Here is a 22,985-nt window from a genome sequence, read left to right on the forward strand (position 1 = left end):
CTTTAAAGTTATACTTGATTGAGTGTTTGGTCTGTGCCAAAAATATTTGTACGTGTGGCAAGCCTGTGTTACACTCACCCGAAACTGAAGCGCGAATGATAATAATCGTACTACTTTAAAGGTTCTTTCGCGGTTTCGCTCCTCTCACTGTTTTTTTTCTGCTGGCAAATTTTGTGAGATGTTTACAAACAATCACCGCCATATTGCGAATGATGTGCGGTAGGCTGAAATCACCATCAGTCATCCCCCTGATCTACTTCTTCAAATTGCATGGCATTGTTGCCGGGTATGTTTTTAGTGCACAAAAAGTTGAGAAAATCGTTGGCAACAGTGTCTGCGGCACATTCTGAAATGCCGCGCGGCGTGTACCTTCGAGAGAAATGGACAATATTGTTTCTGATTTACTTTCAACCCCCTCCCCTTCCTCTTGAGTCAAAATCCACCTCCCTTTGAAGACCCCCCTCCTCCCCCTCCAAATAAAAAAAACGATTTTTGCGGTGTTTAGAATTTTAGACGTTTTATGAAACATTGTATTGGTGCTCGTCCACGTTTTTTCGTTGATCCACTTGCTAAATTCACGTTTTCCACGATAAATTCTTCTAAAATAAACTCACTATGCAACCGATTATTGTTAGACAACTCAAAATATAACTACTTTTATGGGCTTTTGAATACCTCGTTTTGAAGCTACAGAACAACATGCATAGTTTTTCCCTGAGTTGATCATGTGTAATTTAATAAAACGTACCTACCTAAACTAATGTTAGAAATGGCAAAACTGGCATAACTCAAAAAGTGTATATTTGAGCAAACACCATATTTTTTAAAATCATAACTCCTCGCCATTTCAACCGATTTCAAACGCAAATCTGGAGTTTAAAAAAAAACTCTGGAAATGAAAGGTGATAAGTTGGCCTTTCAAAGAAAAATAATAAGAAGCTTCAAAAATCTAGCCTAACACATGAAAAGGGCGTATGTAACTTTAAAATACAGTTTTCACGGTGTCTGGACCAAAGTGCCTATGTCTGGAAATATTTTTAATGGATTCCCCGGACATTCTTACGTAACAACTTAAAATGGGAGGAGTTCATACTCAGGATTCCGAGATACGCTTTTTTGAAAATAAAATCCTTGTTTTTAGACGCGCCGCGCGCAAAAACGACGAAATCGGCAAAAATCAACTTTTTCTGCTATAACTATAGAATTTCAGCGATGACCTATCCTGCCGCTCTAATCGAGTCCGTACCATATGTAAAAACAGCAAACTGAGAAAAAACGCATGTCACGAAAAAGTGGATTTTCTCCGATTTTCTAGAACAAAGTACAAAATTTTATTGGGTTTTCTGATAATTTACATGATTTAGAACCAAACATTATTGACAAAATTACATATGGGACGGATTAGCTTCGAGCGGCATCGTCCAAGCAACCCCCTTAAACAAAAATTGTCCACTTTTTTGCAATATAATCAGGCCCGTAGCCAGGGGGGGGGGACTACCGGGCTGCAGCCCCCCCCCCCGATATTTTTTCTATTTTTTTTTAAAAACCTTTACCTTAAAAAAATCTCAAAACAATGATTGTGTGTTCTCTTCACAGAAATAATTTATTAGATAGAGAATCAAGAATAGATTAATCAAACTAAGTAATTTGCCTGTCCATTGCCGGGCTCAGTTTTCGTAGATTATGGATCCATTATTTAAAAATTGAGCTGCAGATTTGAACATCGTTTCATTCAGTAACATCTCATTTATCTCGTAGTTTAGCATTACATTGGTTAGGGTGGTCTAAATCTGGGCTTACTTGAGGCTACCCCCTAAAATCAAAGATTGACCTATCACTAGCCTAAGTTCCAAATTTGAGCTTTTTCTGACCACTGATCACCAAATTTGGGAAAAATCGTCAAAATGTATGGAGAAAAGCAACTGTTTCAGTTTTTGACCTGTGGAGGGCGCAATAACTATCCAGTCCTTACCAATTTTCATAACTAATATCTTCTTTAAATTTGGAAAAACTTTCCCGAAGACACCTTATTTTTTGGGTTTTTTGCTGAAAAGTTATTAGCCGTCGAAAATAGCAATATCCAGGGCTACATAAAAATAATTAATTTTTAAATTCACGTCTGTGCTAGCTTGCCTGGCAATGTACCTGTTATGTTGCGCAAAAATTGTCATTTTCGAAAGCTAATAACTTTTTAGCAAAAATCCTTAAATCTCGTTGTCTTATTTTTGATTGTCGATCTTAAGTATGACCCCTGAAGAACCATAAAATAATTTAGAATTTTTAGATTATCCAAAGTATCGAACTTCGGATAATCGAGGTTCGGCTAGTCGAATTCGGACTGCAAAATGAATAACCCTTCTTTATTTGCATTAACGTGAAGACTTCCATCGTTGTCATGATTTTTCCTTTAAATATATAAATTTTGCGTTGCTTTCAATATTTTGACAAAAATCCTTCAACAAGTTGTTTAGAATAGTGCCCTACACATGCTGATTCCTTTTGGTAACGATTATCCCATTCCTTGTTAAGTTATGGAAATCGTCATTAATCAATGATTGCCAACTACACAGAAAAAAATATTTCTGTAAATTTACATTATTTATCATGTACCAAAAGGTATCATGATAAATGATGTATATTTACATTAGGTTCATTGGAAACTTACATTAGATTCATTGGAAATTTACATTAGTTTTGAAAATTTACATTAGTTTTGGAATTTACATTAGTTTTGAAATTTACATTAGTTCAAATCAACTAATTCTGATTGGCCAATGGGAATGAGAAGCTCGACTTGGATTGCAGTAGGAAAAGGGTGTGGCCTATGTTCTATTTTAAAATGAGTGAAACGGGCAGCAAAAGGAAATTATGATTTTAAAAAGTTGTTTTACAGGTAGGGGACGCTTTCTCGTCGACGGCCAAGTGGAATAACGCTGGACTGGAATCGAACGGACGACGGATAGGATGTTCGGTGTTACTGCTGCTACCCGCTGCCGACTGAGCCATCTTCGCATTTTATAAACGAGCGGCTAAAGCATCAACTTGTTCAGGTCGAGGCTCAGGCAGTGGGCCAGCGAAGTATTAGAACGATAGAAAGAGAACCAAATATAACTATTTTTAGTTCGGGTAGTTTTGAAGGCAGCGTTTGGCAGAAATACATTGGATATATGATTTACATTAAATAGGAATTTACAGAAAGCCGAACACGGGTAGAAATTCATCAGATTTGAGTTTCCATGCTCAACGTTTCCATTAGATTCATGATTTACATTAGATTTAGATTTACATTGGAGTAATTTCCATGACTTTTTACTCTTTACATCATATTTCAACATTACATTGAGTGAGTTTACATAAGAAACAGTAATTACGTGCTGTGTATATTTACATATTTTTTTCTGTGTAGGACGTCAATGACTGTGCCACAAAATTATATAAATTTTGAAGCACAATTGATTTAGATCAAAAATTCCTTCAGTGGCTTCAAGAAGGCAACAACCAGAACATGCTGATTCATTTTGGTGCTGAAATTCGTTAAATTGAATTTAATACAGAATATTTTATAGTGATAATCAATTTTCTTCAAAAATGATCAACGGCTTCACCTTAAACCCCCTTATCCTTTTGAGGACCTTCATACTACACTCAACCCCCGGTGGTTGGTCACTTTTTCGTTTGACACTTTTTTAGTTTGTACCCCGTTGGTTGGTCAAAGTCAAACTAAAAAGTGACGAACTGTCACTTTTTACACGGCGCTCACGCACACTATCAAAACAAACGTTTGGTAGTGTGTGTGAACTCCGTGTAAAAGGGGTGTCAAACTAAAAAGTGATTCCGTTCGTTTGACAACAGTAGGTGTCAAACCATCGGGGTTTGAGTGTATTAACAAATGATTTTTCTACATTTTTCAAAATATACCATAATGGTGTTAAACCTGGATCCCTTCCACCCGACTGACGACGTCCACAGGATGGCGAAGATGGAGCTGATTGACGATTGGCTTCTACGAGTGCTTCCAAAGTTTTGGATGGGGTGTGCCACATCAGCTAACCCTCTGCTGCAGCGGATGTCCCCTTGATGTGATATTAGAATAAGAAATATCTCCTTTCCTCTAACTATCCCCTATCTATTAGCAATTTCGAAGGTTATTTTGTAATTTTTTCCTTCCCCTGCTCAATTTTTCTCCCGTGTACCAGTAAACTCTAAACACTGTTTGAATTAGTCAGCTGTTGAAAGGTACCCCATATCTCAGCTTAGGATAATTACTGCACTGATGTTTTTGCCAAAACAATCCAATAAATGAAATGGAATGAAATAAAATGAAAATATACCATAATTTCTCAGAAATATTTAGATTTTTTTTCAAAATGGAAAGCATTTAAAATAAAGAACTTTTGATAATTTCGATTATTATCAGAAATACACTTCTAATTTTATCGTTTTGGTTTTTAGAATATGGTTAGTTACATATCTGAGACCTTAGAGAAAAATGCTTGATAAATTTCTGTGTGTATTTTTTATTACTTTTTCGTAAACCTTTTTTCTGAAACCGGATGATTACTTTTGGTCAAATTTTTTTGTTTCCACCGAATCGAAAGATCAACTAAGTGAATCCTTATTATCAGCTAATTTTCGCTTTGTGCATGAGCTTGCGATTTTTGAAGCAAGATATAAAATGATAAACATATTCAAAACGTTAAAAAAAGGTGCAGGTGGTTATGTTACACATGACCAGTATGACAAAGAACTTAGCAGAAAAGCTTTTAAAATTAAGCCATTTTGCTGAATTATGCGTCAGATAAAATCAAAACATTATTGGATTTAGTTTTTAGCTCAAATTCTCTTTAAGCTCCGTATAAAAAACCATGATATCTCTATGGTTTGATGATTGTCCCCCAATCGGAACAATCGTGAGGTAGCGACCTCTCCAGATTGTTGCCACCTTTTCGAAATGGCCAGTATTGTAAACCATGAGTTGTGATACCCATAGTGCCAAAACTCGTTGGTTCAATAGATGTCTTCCCGGGAAAACTATCTTTTAGGGCACCGGCCACTGCAGCTTTTGGCCAACTTTTTCTAAATTGCCATTTTCATTACCAATATCAAAAACCATGAATATTGATACCAATATTGCCCAAAATCGTATGGTTCAGTAAATGTCCTCCTGGGATAACCTCCCTGAGGGCACCGGCCACTCCAGGTTGTGGACAATACTGTCAAAATGGCCATTTTAATAACCAGTATTGAAAACTGTAGGGTCCACCCTCCGAGTGTGCTGCCCCTTGGCACAAGTTGTGTGAGAGACGTTGCGTAAGAGAGGTAAAGGACGCGAGAGAGTTAGTCTAATGCGGACAGTGTGGAGGAGTGCACGCAGCGACGAGCTCACTATGGGCCAACTCCATACAAACAGGCGGCCAAATTATTTTTTGCTTTTTAAATGTTTTTTCATACAAATTTGGGTAATTGTATGGTATTAAAATGATAAACGTCGATTTTTATGACTTTTCGTGTTTTTCAATAGTTGATTGTTTATAATAAATAGTCTTTTCATACATTTGCAAGTGCAACAGAATTGCGTATATATTGTATTGCAAGTTTATTTTATTAAATTATGGATAAGCTAATACATCCCCACTTTAAGGACACAACCCCTCCCTCCTCATTCTTTCACCCCCCCCCCCTCCCCTCTTCCTCTCCAACAAAATTTTGTTAAGCGTTATAAATTCATTTTAAGTCAAACATTTATTATTTATTTGTGTGTTTCTTTTTGTGAGTCCATGCCATATAACTAGAGACCCCCCCCACCCTTACGGGCATAAATTGCGAAATTTTAATTGTTAAATCAAATAACAGAAAAATTAATTTTATTCAAAATATTAATTATGAAGTAAAACGATAAAATACAAACCATATTCTTAAAATTCATTTGATTATAGAGTTTGTGACAGCTTCAGGATATGTTAAAGGTACTTTTTATTTTGTACTAACCAACATAGAACTTAAATGTGGATCAGTTTCATGGATTGATCGCAGAAATTCATAATGCTAAGTCAACATTTTGCTGAATACTTTTTCCGGTATCAAACTGAGATTCTCCAGTTTCGCTTGAGAAACTTCGGTACGAATACCTTATTTTGACTAAGGTACTCTATTTTAAATGTAGGCAACAGAAAATTCCAATAAAGTCATTTCGAACTTCTTGAAACCAGGTATTGATTTTTGAAGCGACGATGCCCACGAAGTAGGTAGCAAAGCAAGTGAAATAAACGGGCGCATATGTAGATTGCAGCAAATTTTGATAAAACGTAAATGTTCAAAATGGCATATCTCCGAAAACGCAAAAAATCGCAGGCTGGAAATTTCAGCAATGTTAGATTATGATCCAATCTTTCAAGTGATCTTAGTTTCATGTTTAGCATCGATTAGCAAAAAAAGTACTCGATTAACAAACACAAAAAAATAAGTTTTGTCAAAAAAATGCTTCAGTTATTCGATGAAAACTTCAGTTTTTGGTTTGAAAACAACATTTTATCTATTAATAGTTTCCAAGCTTATCTCATTACCTTTCCAACGATGTATGGTTGTCCTAATAAAACATTTAAAATGGCTGAGCTATGTTAAAATTAAACAATCAGCCTTTTTTACGAAAAACGCTAGTTTTTTACTCCATTTTTTTACTTTCAGCTTGCGTATCTCCGTAATGAACAAACTTAGAGCTTTGAAAATTTGAATTTTTCTTAGTTAGAATGTTTACTTTCGAGAAAAAAATACCAAAAAATATTTGGAGAAGGTCACTTTTTTGAAACTTGGCCACCCAATGTACCATAGTGAGCGTAACCATTCGGCCACGGGTGTACCCCATTTGGCATAATGGACATTTGGCATAACGGGTTTTCAAGATGGACGTTTGGCATAATGGACGTTTGGCATAATTGGTCCAAGACATCAGGGACGTTTGGCATAATGAACATTTGGCATAATGGACGTTTGGCATAATTCGTTCAAAAACCATCAAGGACGTTTGGCATAATGGACGTTTGGCATAATGGACGTTTGGCATAATTGACGTTTGGCATGATTATTACTAGCTTGTTTTTTTTTGTTAATTATTTGTCATTTTCACGAATGAATATGTATATTTTTTACCTTTTTTATATTACTTTAAGAGATTATCATTTTTTTCTATAAAAAATTAGGTATCTCTATTTTTTCCCAATAGTAAAATCTTTCCATTTTGAATAATTCACAATAAATCTTTTCAATGAAATTTTGATATTTTTATTAAATAATTAACATATCTCTTGTTAGCTTAAGATTTTTTCCCTTTCAATATAATTAGGAGTAATTTTTTAAATGAAATTTTCCCTTCTTTTATATGAAATTCATGATGAGAAAAACCTCTTCAAATCTTCGACAATTGAGCTTTTATAATGCAATTTTCCCTTCTTTTGATCAAAATTTTACTTGAAGAAGGAAATTTCTAAATAAATTCACATTTTTCCCTTCTTTTTCGAATTTAATCTAAAGAAACCCTAGAACTGGGCAGCACTCATCCGACACGAGACTAGCGGAAAGATTCACTGACACAGAGAACACAGTTCTACATGACCGAGAGAATTATGCCCTCGAGTCCATTTTCAAGAAAAAGTTCATCCTTCAAAACGAAAAGTGTTCTCTAAGGGAACTGAACCAGAGACTAATAATTAATTAAATTAATTGTTTTGCAGGTGTGAGTTGGTACCATTATTCTATCGAGTTTAGCATTGAGCTCTCTATAAATTTTGATGGAATTATACTCTCGATCCTGTATTTTGGGTGAATGGATGTCGATGTTGCTTTTCTTTAAATATTTTGCAATTAAGTTTTTTTATTCAATTTTCCCATCATTTTTTATATTTAACTTGAAGAAGGGAAATTCTCTTATAGATGTTGTCTTTAAACACTTATATAATTTCTGCACATTTTTTCTCTGTTGGTTTAATTTTTGCAATAAAGTTGTTTATGGAATTTTCCCTTCTTTTATTTATTCAATACTAATCTTAAAGAAGGGACAACTGCCTAAAAAAAATGCTGATTAAATGTTATTTTTAAGAGAGGTAGGTGAAAAACATAAAAATATTGCGATAGTCAAACATTTAAAGAGTGTCAAAATGTGAATCTTTAAATTTACTTTTCCTTCCATAAGTTGAATTTTATATAAATAAATATAAATTTTATAAAAAAATTCATAATCGAAATTTATTGCCAAATATTCGAAAAGTATTGTTTTTAGAGATTTTCCCTTCTAAAAGTTGAATTTAAAATAAAAGAAGGGAAAATTTCATAACTCATTTGTCAAATATTTAAAGAAAGAAAAAATGTACATCCCTTATTAAGGATGAATATTAAAGAAGAAAAAATTGCATAAAAACAATGATTGCAAAATTTTGAAAAAAAACAAACTGCACATTTTTTGAGAGATTTTATCTTATTTGAGCTTTAAAATAAAAGAAGAGCAAATTGCTTTAAAAAATTTAAATGCATTTCGTTAAATAAGAGCAAAATGTACATTCATTCTTTAGGTTGAATTTGAAAAAAGAGGGGAAAGGGTAAACAGTATACATTTTTTATTGCTAAATTTCAAAGACTGGCAAAACTTACATCACTTTGTTAGGTTGAATTTAAAATAAAAGAAGGAATAATTGAATACAAAAAAATAGCTGCAAAATATTTCAAATGAAGACAAATCTCAATATTATATATTTATGAAAAAAATGCATTTTATATTTATGAAAAATTGCATTTTAAAGATTTATTAAGAAAAAAAGAAAAAAAAATTACATCTATTGGGAGAAAATGACAAAGATACTAGATTTCTTGAAAACAAAAATCATTTTTAAAGTAAAGTTATCTGCTTAGAAAAAAGAAAAAAACCTATAAATTATTATTCTTTACAAAAAATAAATACTTATTGAACAAAAAAAAAGCTAGCAAAAATTATGCCAAACGTCCATTATGCCAAACGTCCTTGATGGGTTTTGAACGAATTATGCCAAACGTCCATTATGCCAAATGTCCATTATGCCAAACGTCCCTGATGTCTTGGACCAATTATGCCAAACGTCCATTATGCCAAACGTCCATCTTGAAAACCCGTTATGCCAAATGTCCATTATGCCAAATGGGGTACACCCATTCGGCCACGCACTGCGTAATAAATCCATTTTAAGTCAAATATTTATTATTTACTGCTGTGTGTTTCTTTTTGTGAGTCCATGCCATTTAACTTGAGACCCACCGCCCCCACCCTTACGGGCATAAATTGCGAAAATTTTAATTGTTAAATCCAGGGGCGCCGACTCTGTGGGGGCACGGTACTTTTTGCCCCCCCTAAAATTTGGCTGGGGGGGCAGCCCATACATTGTGCCCCCCCAGAAATTTTGGAAGAAAAATATTCTTATATGGGTAATTCTCCGCCAACTCACACAGCAGTTGCCCCGACCCCTCTTCGATTTGCGTGAAACTTTGTCCTAAGGGGTAACTTTTGTCCCTGATCACGAATCCGAGGTCCGTTTTTTGATATCTCGTGACGGAGGGGCGGTACGACCCCTTCCATTTTTGAACATGCGAAAAAAGAGGTGTTTTTCAATAATTTGCAGCCTGAAACGGTGATGAGATAGAAATTTGGTGTCAAAGGGACTTTTATGTAAAATTAGACGCCCGATTTGATGGCGTACTCAGAATTCCGAAAAAACGTATTTTTCATCGAAAAAAACACTAAAAAAGTTTTAAAAATTCTCCCATTTTCCGTTACTCGACTGTAAAAAATTTGGAACATGTCATTTTATGGGAAATTTAATGTACTTTTCGAATCTACATTGTCCCAGAAGGGTCATTTTTTCATTTAGAACAAAATTTTTCATTTTAAAATTTCGTGTTTTTTCTAACTTTGCAGGGTTATTTTTTAGAGTGTAACAATGTTCTACAAAGTTGTAGAGCAGACAATTACAAAAATTTTGATATATAGACATAAGGGGTTTGCTTATAAACATCACGAGTTATCGCGATTTTACGAAAAAAAGTTTTGAAAAAGTTGGTCGTCATCGATCATGGCCGTTCATGGTCACCCGCGACAGACACGGACGACGAAACAAAGAGAAACGCAAAAAGTAACTTTTTCAAAACTTTTTTTCGTAAAATCGCGATAACTTGTGATGTTTATAAGCAAACCCCTTATGTCTATATATCAAAATTTTTGTAATTGTCTGCTCTACAACTTTGTAGAACATTGTTACACTCTAAAAAATAACCCTGCAAAGTTAGAAAAAACACGAAATTTTAAAATGAAAAATTTTGTTCTAAATGAAAAAATGACCCTTCTGGGACAATGTAGATTCGAAAAGTACATTAAATTTCCCATAAAATGACATGTTCCAAAAATTTTTACAGTCGAGTAACGGAAAATGGGAGAATTTTTAAAACTTTTTTAGTGTTTTTTTCGATGAAAAATACGTTTTTTCGGAATTCTGAGTACGCCATCAAATCGGGCGTCTAATTTTACATAAAAGTCCCTTTGACACCAAATTTCTATCTCATCACCGTTTCAGGCTGCAAATTATTGAAAAACACCTCTTTTTTCGCATGTTCAAAAATGGAAGGGGTCGTACCGCCCCTCCGTCACGAGATATCAAAAAACGGACCTCGGATTCGTGATCAGGGACAAAAGTTACCCCTTAGGACAAAGTTTCACGCAAATCGAAGAGGGGTCGGGGCAACTTTTCCCGATTTCGTGTGAGTTGGTAGAGAATTACCCATATCAAATATAAAAAAGGAAATAATTAAAAAATAATATCTAAAATTTTAATGGAACATTGTTTGTACACACGGATAGAACTCTTGTAAGCGAATCCGTAAAATAGTTCAAAAACATTTGTTGTTTCTGAAATCGCTGAAAGTTTTTGAACAAAATCGTTTACAATTTTCTGGATTTAGATGCATTTTTATTCTATGTAGACAACATTTTATCTATACCACTGTGCTCTCTAGGGCAAATCAGTAAGCTTAGTACAAGAGCACAGAGTCATCGGTAAATGATTTGAGAGATGTCGTCAACATAGATTTAACGGATTTGCTCATAAGATTTCTATCTGTGCATGTTGTTTCAAAAACAAAACCAATGTACTTTTTCCATAGCACTTCATCTACAATCAAACTTACGCAAACTCTTGAGAAAACAATCATCATGTTTTCAAACGCAACATTCAGCGATTTGCCATTGTAGATCAGGATTTAGCGAAAATAAACTGAAACACTTTTCAAAATGGTCATTTGTTGACTGCTTTACATTTACAAAAATGCTGATAAATTCGATAATTTGAACGATTTGAAAAGATTTCAAATACATTTGTTAACCGCTAACCGTTCTATACCAATTTTAGCCGAAAAATACAATTGTTTCAAAAAAGTAATTTTTTGAAAACTAGCGCACCGCTTTACTGAGAAACAGACAAATTAAAACCAAATCTGAGACAATTTCACATTATAATCTTAAAAAACACAAGTGTATCGACTTCTGCCATTAATGTTCGATTTTTCTTTAAAGTTATACTTGATTGAGTGTTTGGTCTGTGCCAAAAATATTTGTACGTGTGGCAAGCCTGTGTTACACTCACCCGAAACTGAAGCGCGAATGATAATAATCGTACTACTTAAAGTTTTTTTTTTGCGGTTTCGCTCTTCTCACTGTTCTTTTCTGCTAGCAAATTTTGTGAGATGTTTACAAACAATCACCGCCATATTGCGAATGATGTGCGGTAGGCTGAAATCACCATCAGTCATCCCCCTGATCTACTTCTTCAAATTGCATGGCATTGTTGCCGGGTATGTTTTTAGTGCACAAAAAGTTGAGAAAATCGTTGGCAACAGTGTCTGCGGCACATTCTGAAATGCCGCGCGGCGTGTACCTTCGAGAGAAATGGACAATATTGTTTCTGATTTACTTTCAACCCCCTCCCCTTCCTCTTGAGTCAAAATCCACCTCCCTTTGAAGACCCCCCTCCTCCCCCTCCAAATAAAAAAAACGATTTTTGCGGTGTTTAGAATTTTAGACGTTTTATGAAACATTGTATTGGTGCTCGTCCACGTTTTTTCGTTGATCCACTTGCTAAATTCACGTTTTCCACGATAAATTCTTCTAAAATAAACTCACTATGCAACCGATTATTGTTAGACAACTCAAAATATAACTACTTTTATGGGCTTTTGAATACCTCGTTTTGAAGCTACAGAACAACATGCATAGTTTTTCCCTGAGTTGATCATGTGTAATTTAATAAAACGTACCTACCTAAACTAATGTTAGAAATGGCAAAACTGGCATAACTCAAAAAGTGTATATTTGAGCAAACACCATATTTTTTAAAATCATAACTCCTCGCCATTTCAACCGATTTCAAACGCAAATCTGGAGTTTAAAAAAAAACTCTGGAAATGAAAGGTGATAAGTTGGCCTTTCAAAGAAAAATAATAAGAAGCTTCAAAAATCTAGCCTAACACATGAAAAGGGCGTATGTAACTTTAAAATACAGTTTTCACGGTGTCTGGACCAAAGTGCCTATGTCTGGAAATATTTTTAATGGATTCCCCGGACATTCTTACGTAACAACTTAAAATGGGAGGAGTTCATACTCAGGATTCCGAGATACGCTTTTTTGAAAATAAAATCCTTGTTTTTAGACGCGCCGCGCGCAAAAACGACGAAATCGGCAAAAATCAACTTTTTCTGCTATAACTATAGAATTTCAGCGATGACCTATCCTGCCGCTCTAATCGAGTCCGTACCATATGTAAAAACAGCAAACTGAGAAAAAACGCATGTCACGAAAAAGTGGATTTTCTCCGATTTTCTAGAACAAAGTACAAAATTTTATTGGGTTTTCTGATAATTTACATGATTTAGAACCAAACATTATTGACAAAATTACATATGGGACGGATTAGCTTCGAGCGGCATCGTCCAAGCAACCCCCTTAAACAAAAATTGTCCACTTTTTTGCAATATAATCAGGCCCGTAGCCAGGGGGGGGGGACTACCGGGCTGCAGCCCCCCCCCCCCCCGATATTTTTTCTATTTTTTTTTAAAAACCTTTACCTTAAAAAAATCTCAAAACAATGATTGTGTGTTCTCTTCACAGAAATAATTTATTAGATAGAGAATCAAGAATAGATTAATCAAACTAAGTAATTTGCCTGTCCATTGCCGGGCTCAGTTTTCGTAGATTATGGATCCATTATTTAAAAATTGAGCTGCAGATTTGAACATCGTTTCATTCAGTAACATCTCATTTATCTCGTAGTTTAGCATTACATTGGTTAGGGTGGTCTAAATCTGGGCTTACTTGAGGCTACCCCCTAAAATCAAAGATTGACCTATCACTAGCCTAAGTTCCAAATTTGAGCTTTTTCTGACCACTGATCACCAAATTTGGGAAAAATCGTCAAAATGTATGGAGAAAAGCAACTGTTTCAGTTTTTGACCTGTGGAGGGCGCAATAACTATCCAGTCCTTACCAATTTTCATAACTAATATCTTCTTTAAATTTGGAAAAACTTTCCCGAAGACACCTTATTTTTTGGGTTTTTTGCTGAAAAGTTATTAGCCGTCGAAAATAGCAATATCCAGGGCTACATAAAAATAATTAATTTTTAAATTCACGTCTGTGCTAGCTTGCCTGGCAATGTACCTGTTATGTTGCGCAAAAATTGTCATTTTCGAAAGCTAATAACTTTTTAGCAAAAATCCTTAAATCTCGTTGTCTTATTTTTGATTGTCGATCTTAAGTATGACCCCTGAAGAACCATAAAATAATTTAGAATTTTTAGATTATCCAAAGTATCGAACTTCGGATAATCGAGGTTCGGCTAGTCGAATTCGGACTGCAAAATGAATAACCCTTCTTTATTTGCATTAACGTGAAGACTTCCATCGTTGTCATGATTTTTCCTTTAAATATATAAATTTTGCGTTGCTTTCAATATTTTGACAAAAATCCTTCAACAAGTTGTTTAGAATAGTGCCCTACACATGCTGATTCCTTTTGGTAACGATTATCCCATTCCTTGTTAAGTTATGGAAATCGTCATTAATCAATGATTGCCAACTACACAGAAAAAAATATTTCTGTAAATTTACATTATTTATCATGTACCAAAAGGTATCATGATAAATGATGTATATTTACATTAGGTTCATTGGAAACTTACATTAGATTCATTGGAAATTTACATTAGTTTTGAAAATTTACATTAGTTTTGGAATTTACATTAGTTTTGAAATTTACATTAGTTCAAATCAACTAATTCTGATTGGCCAATGGGAATGAGAAGCTCGACTTGGATTGCAGTAGGAAAAGGGTGTGGCCTATGTTCTATTTTAAAATGAGTGAAACGGGCAGCAAAAGGAAATTATGATTTTAAAAAGTTGTTTTACAGGTAGGGGACGCTTTCTCGTCGACGGCCAAGTGGAATAACGCTGGACTGGAATCGAACGGACGACGGATAGGATGTTCGGTGTTACTGCTGCTACCCGCTGCCGACTGAGCCATCTTCGCATTTTATAAACGAGCGGCTAAAGCATCAACTTGTTCAGGTCGAGGCTCAGGCAGTGGGCCAGCGAAGTATTAGAACGATAGAAAGAGAACCAAATATAACTATTTTTAGTTCGGGTAGTTTTGAAGGCAGCGTTTGGCAGAAATACATTGGATATATGATTTACATTAAATAGGAATTTACAGAAAGCCGAACACGGGTAGAAATTCATCAGATTTGAGTTTCCATGCTCAACGTTTCCATTAGATTCATGATTTACATTAGATTTAGATTTACATTGGAGTAATTTCCATGACTTTTTACTCTTTACATCATATTTCAACATTACATTGAGTGAGTTTACATAAGAAACAGTAATTACGTGCTGTGTATATTTACATATTTTTTTCTGTGTAGGACGTCAATGACTGTGCCACAAAATTATATAAATTTTGAAGCACAATTGATTTAGATCAAAAATTCCTTCAGTGGCTTCAAGAAGGCAACAACCAGAACATGCTGATTCATTTTGGTGCTGAAATTCGTTAAATTGAATTTAATACAGAATATTTTATAGTGATAATCAATTTTCTTCAAAAATGATCAACGGCTTCACCTTAAACCCCCTTATCCTTTTGAGGACCTTCATACTACACTCAACCCCCGGTGGTTGGTCACTTTTTCGTTTGACACTTTTTTAGTTTGTACCCCGTTGGTTGGTCAAAGTCAAACTAAAAAGTGACGAACTGTCACTTTTTACACGGCGCTCACGCACACTATCAAAACAAACGTTTGGTAGTGTGTGTGAACTCCGTGTAAAAGGGGTGTCAAACTAAAAAGTGATTCCGTTCGTTTGACAACAGTAGGTGTCAAACCATCGGGGTTTGAGTGTATTAACAAATGATTTTTCTACATTTTTCAAAATATACCATAATGGTGTTAAACCTGGATCCCTTCCACCCGACTGACGACGTCCACAGGATGGCGAAGATGGAGCTGATTGACGATTGGCTTCTACGAGTGCTTCCAAAGTTTTGGATGGGGTGTGCCACATCAGCTAACCCTCTGCTGCAGCGGATGTCCCCTTGATGTGATATTAGAATAAGAAATATCTCCTTTCCTCTAACTATCCCCTATCTATTAGCAATTTCGAAGGTTATTTTGTAATTTTTTCCTTCCCCTGCTCAATTTTTCTCCCGTGTACCAGTAAACTCTAAACACTGTTTGAATTAGTCAGCTGTTGAAAGGTACCCCATATCTCAGCTTAGGATAATTACTGCACTGATGTTTTTGCCAAAACAATCCAATAAATGAAATGGAATGAAATAAAATGAAAATATACCATAATTTCTCAGAAATATTTAGATTTTTTTTCAAAATGGAAAGCATTTAAAATAAAGAACTTTTGATAATTTCGATTATTATCAGAAATACACTTCTAATTTTATCGTTTTGGTTTTTAGAATATGGTTAGTTACATATCTGAGACCTTAGAGAAAAATGCTTGATAAATTTCTGTGTGTATTTTTTATTACTTTTTCGTAAACCTTTTTTCTGAAACCGGATGATTACTTTTGGTCAAATTTTTTTGTTTCCACCGAATCGAAAGATCAACTAAGTGAATCCTTATTATCAGCTAATTTTCGCTTTGTGCATGAGCTTGCGATTTTTGAAGCAAGATATAAAATGATAAACATATTCAAAACGTTAAAAAAAGGTGCAGGTGGTTATGTTACACATGACCAGTATGACAAAGAACTTAGCAGAAAAGCTTTTAAAATTAAGCCATTTTGCTGAATTATGCGTCAGATAAAATCAAAACATTATTGGATTTAGTTTTTAGCTCAAATTCTCTTTAAGCTCCGTATAAAAAACCATGATATCTCTATGGTTTGATGATTGTCCCCCAATCGGAACAATCGTGAGGTAGCGACCTCTCCAGATTGTTGCCACCTTTTCGAAATGGCCAGTATTGTAAACCATGAGTTGTGATACCCATAGTGCCAAAACTCGTTGGTTCAATAGATGTCTTCCCGGGAAAACTATCTTTTAGGGCACCGGCCACTGCAGCTTTTGGCCAACTTTTTCTAAATTGCCATTTTCATTACCAATATCAAAAACCATGAATATTGATACCAATATTGCCCAAAATCGTATGGTTCAGTAAATGTCCTCCTGGGATAACCTCCCTGAGGGCACCGGCCACTCCAGGTTGTGGACAATACTGTCAAAATGGCCATTTTAATAACCAGTATTGAAAACTGTAGGGTCCACCCTCCGAGTGTGCTGCCCCTTGGCACAAGTTGTGTGAGAGACGTTGCGTAAGAGAGGTAAAGGACGCGAGAGAGTTAGTCTAATGCGGACAGTGTGGAGGAGTGCACGCAGCGACGAGCTCACTATGGGCCAACTCCATACAAACAGGCGGCCAAATTATTTTTTGCTTTTTAAATGTTTTTTCATACAAATTTGGGTAATTGTATGGTATTAAAATGATAAACGTCGATTTTTATGACTTTTCGTGTTTTTCAATAGTTGATTGTTTATAATAAATAGTCTTTTCATACATTTGCAAGTGCAACAGAATTGCGTATATATTGTATTGCAAGTTTATTTTATTAAATTATGGATAAGCTAATACATCCCCACTTTAAGGACACAACCCCTCCCTCCTCATTCTTTCACCCCCCCCCCCTCCCCTCTTCCTCTCCAACAAAATTTTGTTAAGCGTTATAAATTCATTTTAAGTCAAACATTTATTATTTATTTGTGTGTTTCTTTTTGTGAGTCCATGCCATATAACTAGAGACCCCCCCCACCCTTACGGGCATAAATTGCGAAATTTTAATTGTTAAATCAAATAACAGAAAAATTAATTTTATTCAAAATATTAATTATGAAGTAAAACGATAAAATACAAACCATATTCTTAAAATTCATTTGATTATAGAGTTTGTGACAGCTTCAGGATATGTTAAAGGTACTTTTTATTTTGTACTAACCAACATAGAACTTAAATGTGGATCAGTTTCATGGATTGATCGCAGAAATTCATAATGCTAAGTCAACATTTTGCTGAATACTTTTTCCGGTATCAAACTGAGATTCTCCAGTTTCGCTTGAGAAACTTCGGTACGAATACCTTATTTTGACTAAGGTACTCTATTTTAAATGTAGGCAACAGAAAATTCCAATAAAGTCATTTCGAACTTCTTGAAACCAGGTATTGATTTTTGAAGCGACGATGCCCACGAAGTAGGTAGCAAAGCAAGTGAAATAAACGGGCGCATATGTAGATTGCATCAAATTTTGATAAAACGTAAATGTTCAAAATGGCATATCTCCGAAAACGCAAAAAATCGCAGGCTGGAAATTTCAGCAATGTTAGATTATGATCCAATCTTTCAAGTGATCTTAGTTTCATGTTTAGCATCGATTAGCAAAAAAAGTACTCGATTAACAAACACAAAAAAAATAAGTTTTGTCAAAAAAATGCTTCAGTTATTCGATGAAAACTTCAGTTTTTGGTTTGAAAACAACATTTTATCTATTAATAGTTTCAAAGCTTATCTCATTACCTTTCCAACGATGTATGGTTGTCCTAATAAAACATTTAAAATGGCTGAGCTATGTTAAAATTAAACAATCAGCCTTTTTTACGAAAAACGCTAGTTTTTTACTCCATTTTTTTACTTTCAGCTTGCGTATCTCCGTAATGAACAAACTTAGAGCTTTGAAAATTTGAATTTTTCTTAGTTAGAATGTTTACTTTCGAGAAAAAAAATACCAAAAAATATTTGGAGAAGGTCACTTTTTTGAAACTTGGCCACCCAATGTACCATAGTGAGCGTAACCATTCGGCCACGCACTGCGTAATAAATCCATTTTAAGTCAAATATTTATTATTTACTGCTGTGTGTTTCTTTTTGTGAGTCCATGCCATTTAACTTGAGACCCACCGCCCCCACCCTTACGGGCATAAATTGCGAAAATTTTAATTGTTAAATCCAGGGGCGCCGACTCTGTGGGGGCACGGTACTTTTTGCCCCCCCTAAAATTTGGCTGGGGGGGCAGCCCATACATTGTGCCCCCCCAGAAATTTTGGAAGAAAAATATTCTTATATCAAATATAAAAAAGGAAATAATTAAAAAATAATATCTAAAATTTAAATGGAACATTGTTTGTACACACGGATAGAACTCTTGTAAGCGAATCCGTAAAATAGTTCAAAAACATTTGTTGTTTCTGAAATCGCTGAAAGTTTTTGAACAAAATCGTTTACAATTTTCTGGATTTAGATGCATTTTTATTCTATGTAGACAACATTTTATCTATACCACTGTGCTCTCTAGGGCAAATCAGTAAGCTTAGTACAAGAGCACAGAGTCATCGGTAAATGATTTGAGAGATGTCGTCAACATAGATTTAACGGATTTGCTCATAAGATTTCTATCTGTGCATGTTGTTTCAAAAACAAAACCAATGTACTTTTTCCATAGCACTTCATCTACAATCAAACTTACGCAAACTCTTGAGAAAACAATCATCATGTTTTCAAACGCAACATTCAGCGATTTGCCATTGTAGATCAGGATTTAGCGAAAATAAACTGAAACACTTTTCAAAATGGTCATTTGTTGACTGCTTTACATTTACAAAAATGCTGATAAATTCGATAATTTGAACGATTTGAAAAGATTTCAAATACATTTGTTAACCGCTAACCGTTCTATACCAATTTTAGCCGAAAAATACAATTGTTTCAAAAAAGTAATTTTTTGAAAACTAGCGCACCGCTTTACTGAGAAACAGACAAATTAAAACCAAATCTGAGACAATTTCACATTATAATCTTAAAAAACACAAGTGTATCGACTTCTGCCATTAATGTTCGATTTAAAAAAAAAAATAAAAAGGCTGTAGAAATTTTGACTGCACCCTCAAAAAATATGCCGAAAAAAAGACAGGAAATCAGCATTATTGAGTATTGGGATTCCATTTTAAAACGTCAAATTCTTAAATTCTTAAATTCTTAAATTCTTAAATTCTTAAATTCTTAAATTCTTAAATTCTTAAATTCTTAAATTCTTAAATTCTTTAATTCTTAAATTCTTAAATTCTTAAATTCTTAAATTCTTAAATTCTTAAATTCTTAAATTCTTAAATTCTTAAATTCTTAAATTCTTTAATTCTTAAATTCTTAAATTCTTAAATTCTTAAATTCTTAAATTCTTAAATTCTTAAATTCTTAAATTCTTAAATTCTTAAATTCTTAAATTCTTAAATTCTTAAATTCTTAAATTCTTAAATTCTTAAATTCTTAAATTCTTAAATTCTTAAATTCTTAAATTCTTAAATTCTTAAATTCTTAAATTCTTAAATTCTTAAATTCTTAAATTCTTAAATTCTTAAATTCTTAAATTCTTAAATTCTTAAATTCTTAAATTCTTAAATTCTTAAATTCTTAAATTCTTAAATTCTTAAATTCTTAAATTCTTAAATTCTTAAATTCTTAAATTCTTAAATTCTTAAATTCTTAAATTCTTAAATTCTTAAATTCTTAAATTCTTAAATTCTTAAATTCTTAAATTCTTAAATTCTTAAACTCTTAAATTCTTAAATTCTTAAATTCTTAAATTCTTTAATTCTTAAATTCTTAAATTCTTAAATTCTTAAATTCTTAAATTCTTAAATTCTTAAATTCTTAAATTCTTAAATTCTTAAATTCTTAAATTCTTAAATTCTTAAATTCTTAAATTCTTAAATTCTTAAATTCTTAAATTATTAAATTCTTAAATTCTTAAATTCTTAAATTCTTAAATTCTTAAATTCTTAAATTCTTAAATTCTTAAATTCTTAAATTCTTAAATTCTTAAATTCTTAAATTCTTAAATTCTTAAATTCTTAAATTCTTAAATTCTTAAATTCTTAAATTCTTAAATTCTTAAATTCTTAAATTCTTAAATTCTTAACAAATAAATTGATGTTAAATTTTCGATTTTTTTGAACATTGATTGTAATTTCCAAATTTCTGATTTTTTAAATTTCTGAATTTCAACTTTTGATTTCTTAACATTTTTAAGCCATGAGTTTTTTTCAACCCTAGGGTTTTTTAAAAAAATTAAAATTTTGGAATATTTATTTTTTTTCTGTTATTTTTTTCTAAATTGCAGATTTCAAAAAAATGTTGTTTTTTTAATGTGTATTTTCCAATTTCTAAAGTTCAAATTTTTTGCTTTTTACTTTTGTTTTCATCTTTAGAATATTTGTGTTGTTGAATTTTAAATACCTGATCATTTTTATTATTGACTGTTACTTCTGAAAAATAAGTGAGAATATGCCAATTAGAAGGAATTCTCCTTCCAAACATATAAAAAATTACCCCAATAAACATTCTCAATCACGTTTTAATAAATTATCTTTTTCAAGAAAAAAAAAATGGATTCCGGATGAAAAAACTCTTATCACATCGTAATATTCAAATTGGTAAAATTCGTGATATACAATAAACTTAAACATCAAATCGCCACTCTCACCTAACGATTTCGGAAAAAAACCGAGCCCCCCCCAACATTATGGACTAGTCGGCGCCTCTGGTTAAATCAAATAACAGAAAAATTAATTTCATTTAAAATATTAATTATGAATTAAAGCGATAAAATACAAAACATATTCTTACTAATCCTAATGTTCTTGTTCATGAAAATTCATTTGATTATAGAGTTTCTGACGGCTTCAGGATATGTTAAAGGTACTTTTATGATGTTTGTGTACTAACCAACATAGAACTTAAATGTGGATCAGTTTAATGGATTGATCGCAAAAATTCATCAGGCTAAGCCAATATTTTGCTGAATACTTTTTTCGGTATCAAACTGAGATTCTCCAGCTTCGCTTGAGAAACTTCGGTACGAATACCTTATTTTGACTAAGGTACTCTATTTTAAATGTAGGCAACAGAAAATTCCAATAAAGTCATTTCGAACTTCTAGAAACCAGGTATTGATTTTTGAAGCGAACCCACGAAGTAGGTAGCAAAGCAAGTGAAATAAACGGGCGCATATGTAGATTGCAGCAAATTTTGATAAAACGTAAATGTTCAAAATGGCATATCTCCGAAAACTCAAAAAATCGCAGGCTGGAAATTTCAGCAATGTTAGATTATGATCCAATCTTTCAAGTGATCTTAGTTTCATGTTTAGCATCGGTTAGCAAAAAAAGTACTCGATTAACAAACACAAAAAAATAAGTTTTGTCAAAAAAATGATCCAGTTATTCGATGAAAACTTCAGTTTTTGGTTTGGAAACAACATTTTATCTGTTAATAGTTTCAAAGCTTATCTCATTACCTTTCCAACGATGTATAATTGTCCTAATAAAATATTTAAAATGGCTGAGCTATGTTAAAATTAAACAATCAGCCATTTTTACGAAAAACGCTTGTTTTTTACCCAATTTTTTGACTTTCAGCTTGCGTATCTCCGTAATGAACAAACTTAGAGCTTTGAAAATTTGGATTTTTCTTAGTTAGAATGTTTACTTTCGAGAAAAAAATACCAAAAAATATTTGGAGAAGGTCACTTTTTTGAAACTTGGCCACCCAATGTACCATAGTGCATAATAGACTTTTTCCGATTCACCATGAATGGTGAGTGGCAACCATGGTGAATTTAGGAAAATACCACCAGGTTACGCGCATCGAATAACCGTAACTTGAACGTTATTCAACAGTCCAACAGGAAAGCATCGACGTTTTTTTCCTGAAGGTGGCGGCACTAGAGCTCATGTATAACGTTACGCTGAATAACGTTGAATAACAAAAAGAGGAAGTGAAAAACAGATTGAAACTAATGAAATGTTTCGTTTATGGTAAGGGACCATTCTTAAACCACGTGGACACTTTTTTGGGAATCTGTTACCCCCCCCCTCCTCGTGGACAATTGTCCATAAAAAAAAAACTTTTTTGTATGGATCGTGGACAATCGCCATACCCCCCCCCCCCCCCCTAAAGTGTCCACGTGGTTTATGGATGGTCCCTAATCATTATTTGAGAAATGGTTTAACTGGTTATGCTACCTGCGGACGTTTTAAGTTTCTTATTAGTCGTTCTTTCGGAGTCAGGGTAGTTGTTACCGGTAGTGTAAAACTCCAGGTTCTCTAACCAGTGGTATTGTTGTTTTATTTATGCTTTTTATCTGAAAATCAAACGTATAACATTGAGCTCAGTGCAATAGCGTATTAAAAAAGAGCAAATGAAAAAGGGTAAACTAAATCCTCCAATGAACATATTAAAATATGAAAAAGGTTGATTGTTGAAGAACAAATGGCTTTGTTGATTCTGAAAACTTGATTTGTATAGAATGCATTACTGAAATTTAAAAAAGCTTACGTATAAATCCTTGATTTGATGTCGTACAAGCAT

General features: G+C 33.4%; 1 protein-coding gene across 1 annotated transcript in view; it reads right to left on the reverse strand.

The window, feature by feature from the left end:
* LOC120429679 (tropomyosin Lep s 1.0101-like) overlaps nt 1–22,985 on the reverse strand; it is a 31,611-nt gene extending 8,626 nt beyond the window's left edge. Inside the window, exon 1 of the mRNA XM_052706971.1 lies at nt 22,953–22,985. Within this exon, the coding sequence (XP_052562931.1) occupies nt 22,953–22,985 (33 nt within the window). The remainder of the gene's footprint in view (nt 1–22,952) is intronic.

The sequence above is a fragment of the Culex pipiens genome, chromosome 2 (assembly GCF_016801865.2).
Source record: "Culex pipiens pallens isolate TS chromosome 2, TS_CPP_V2, whole genome shotgun sequence".
NCBI lineage: Eukaryota > Metazoa > Arthropoda > Insecta > Diptera > Culicidae > Culex > Culex pipiens.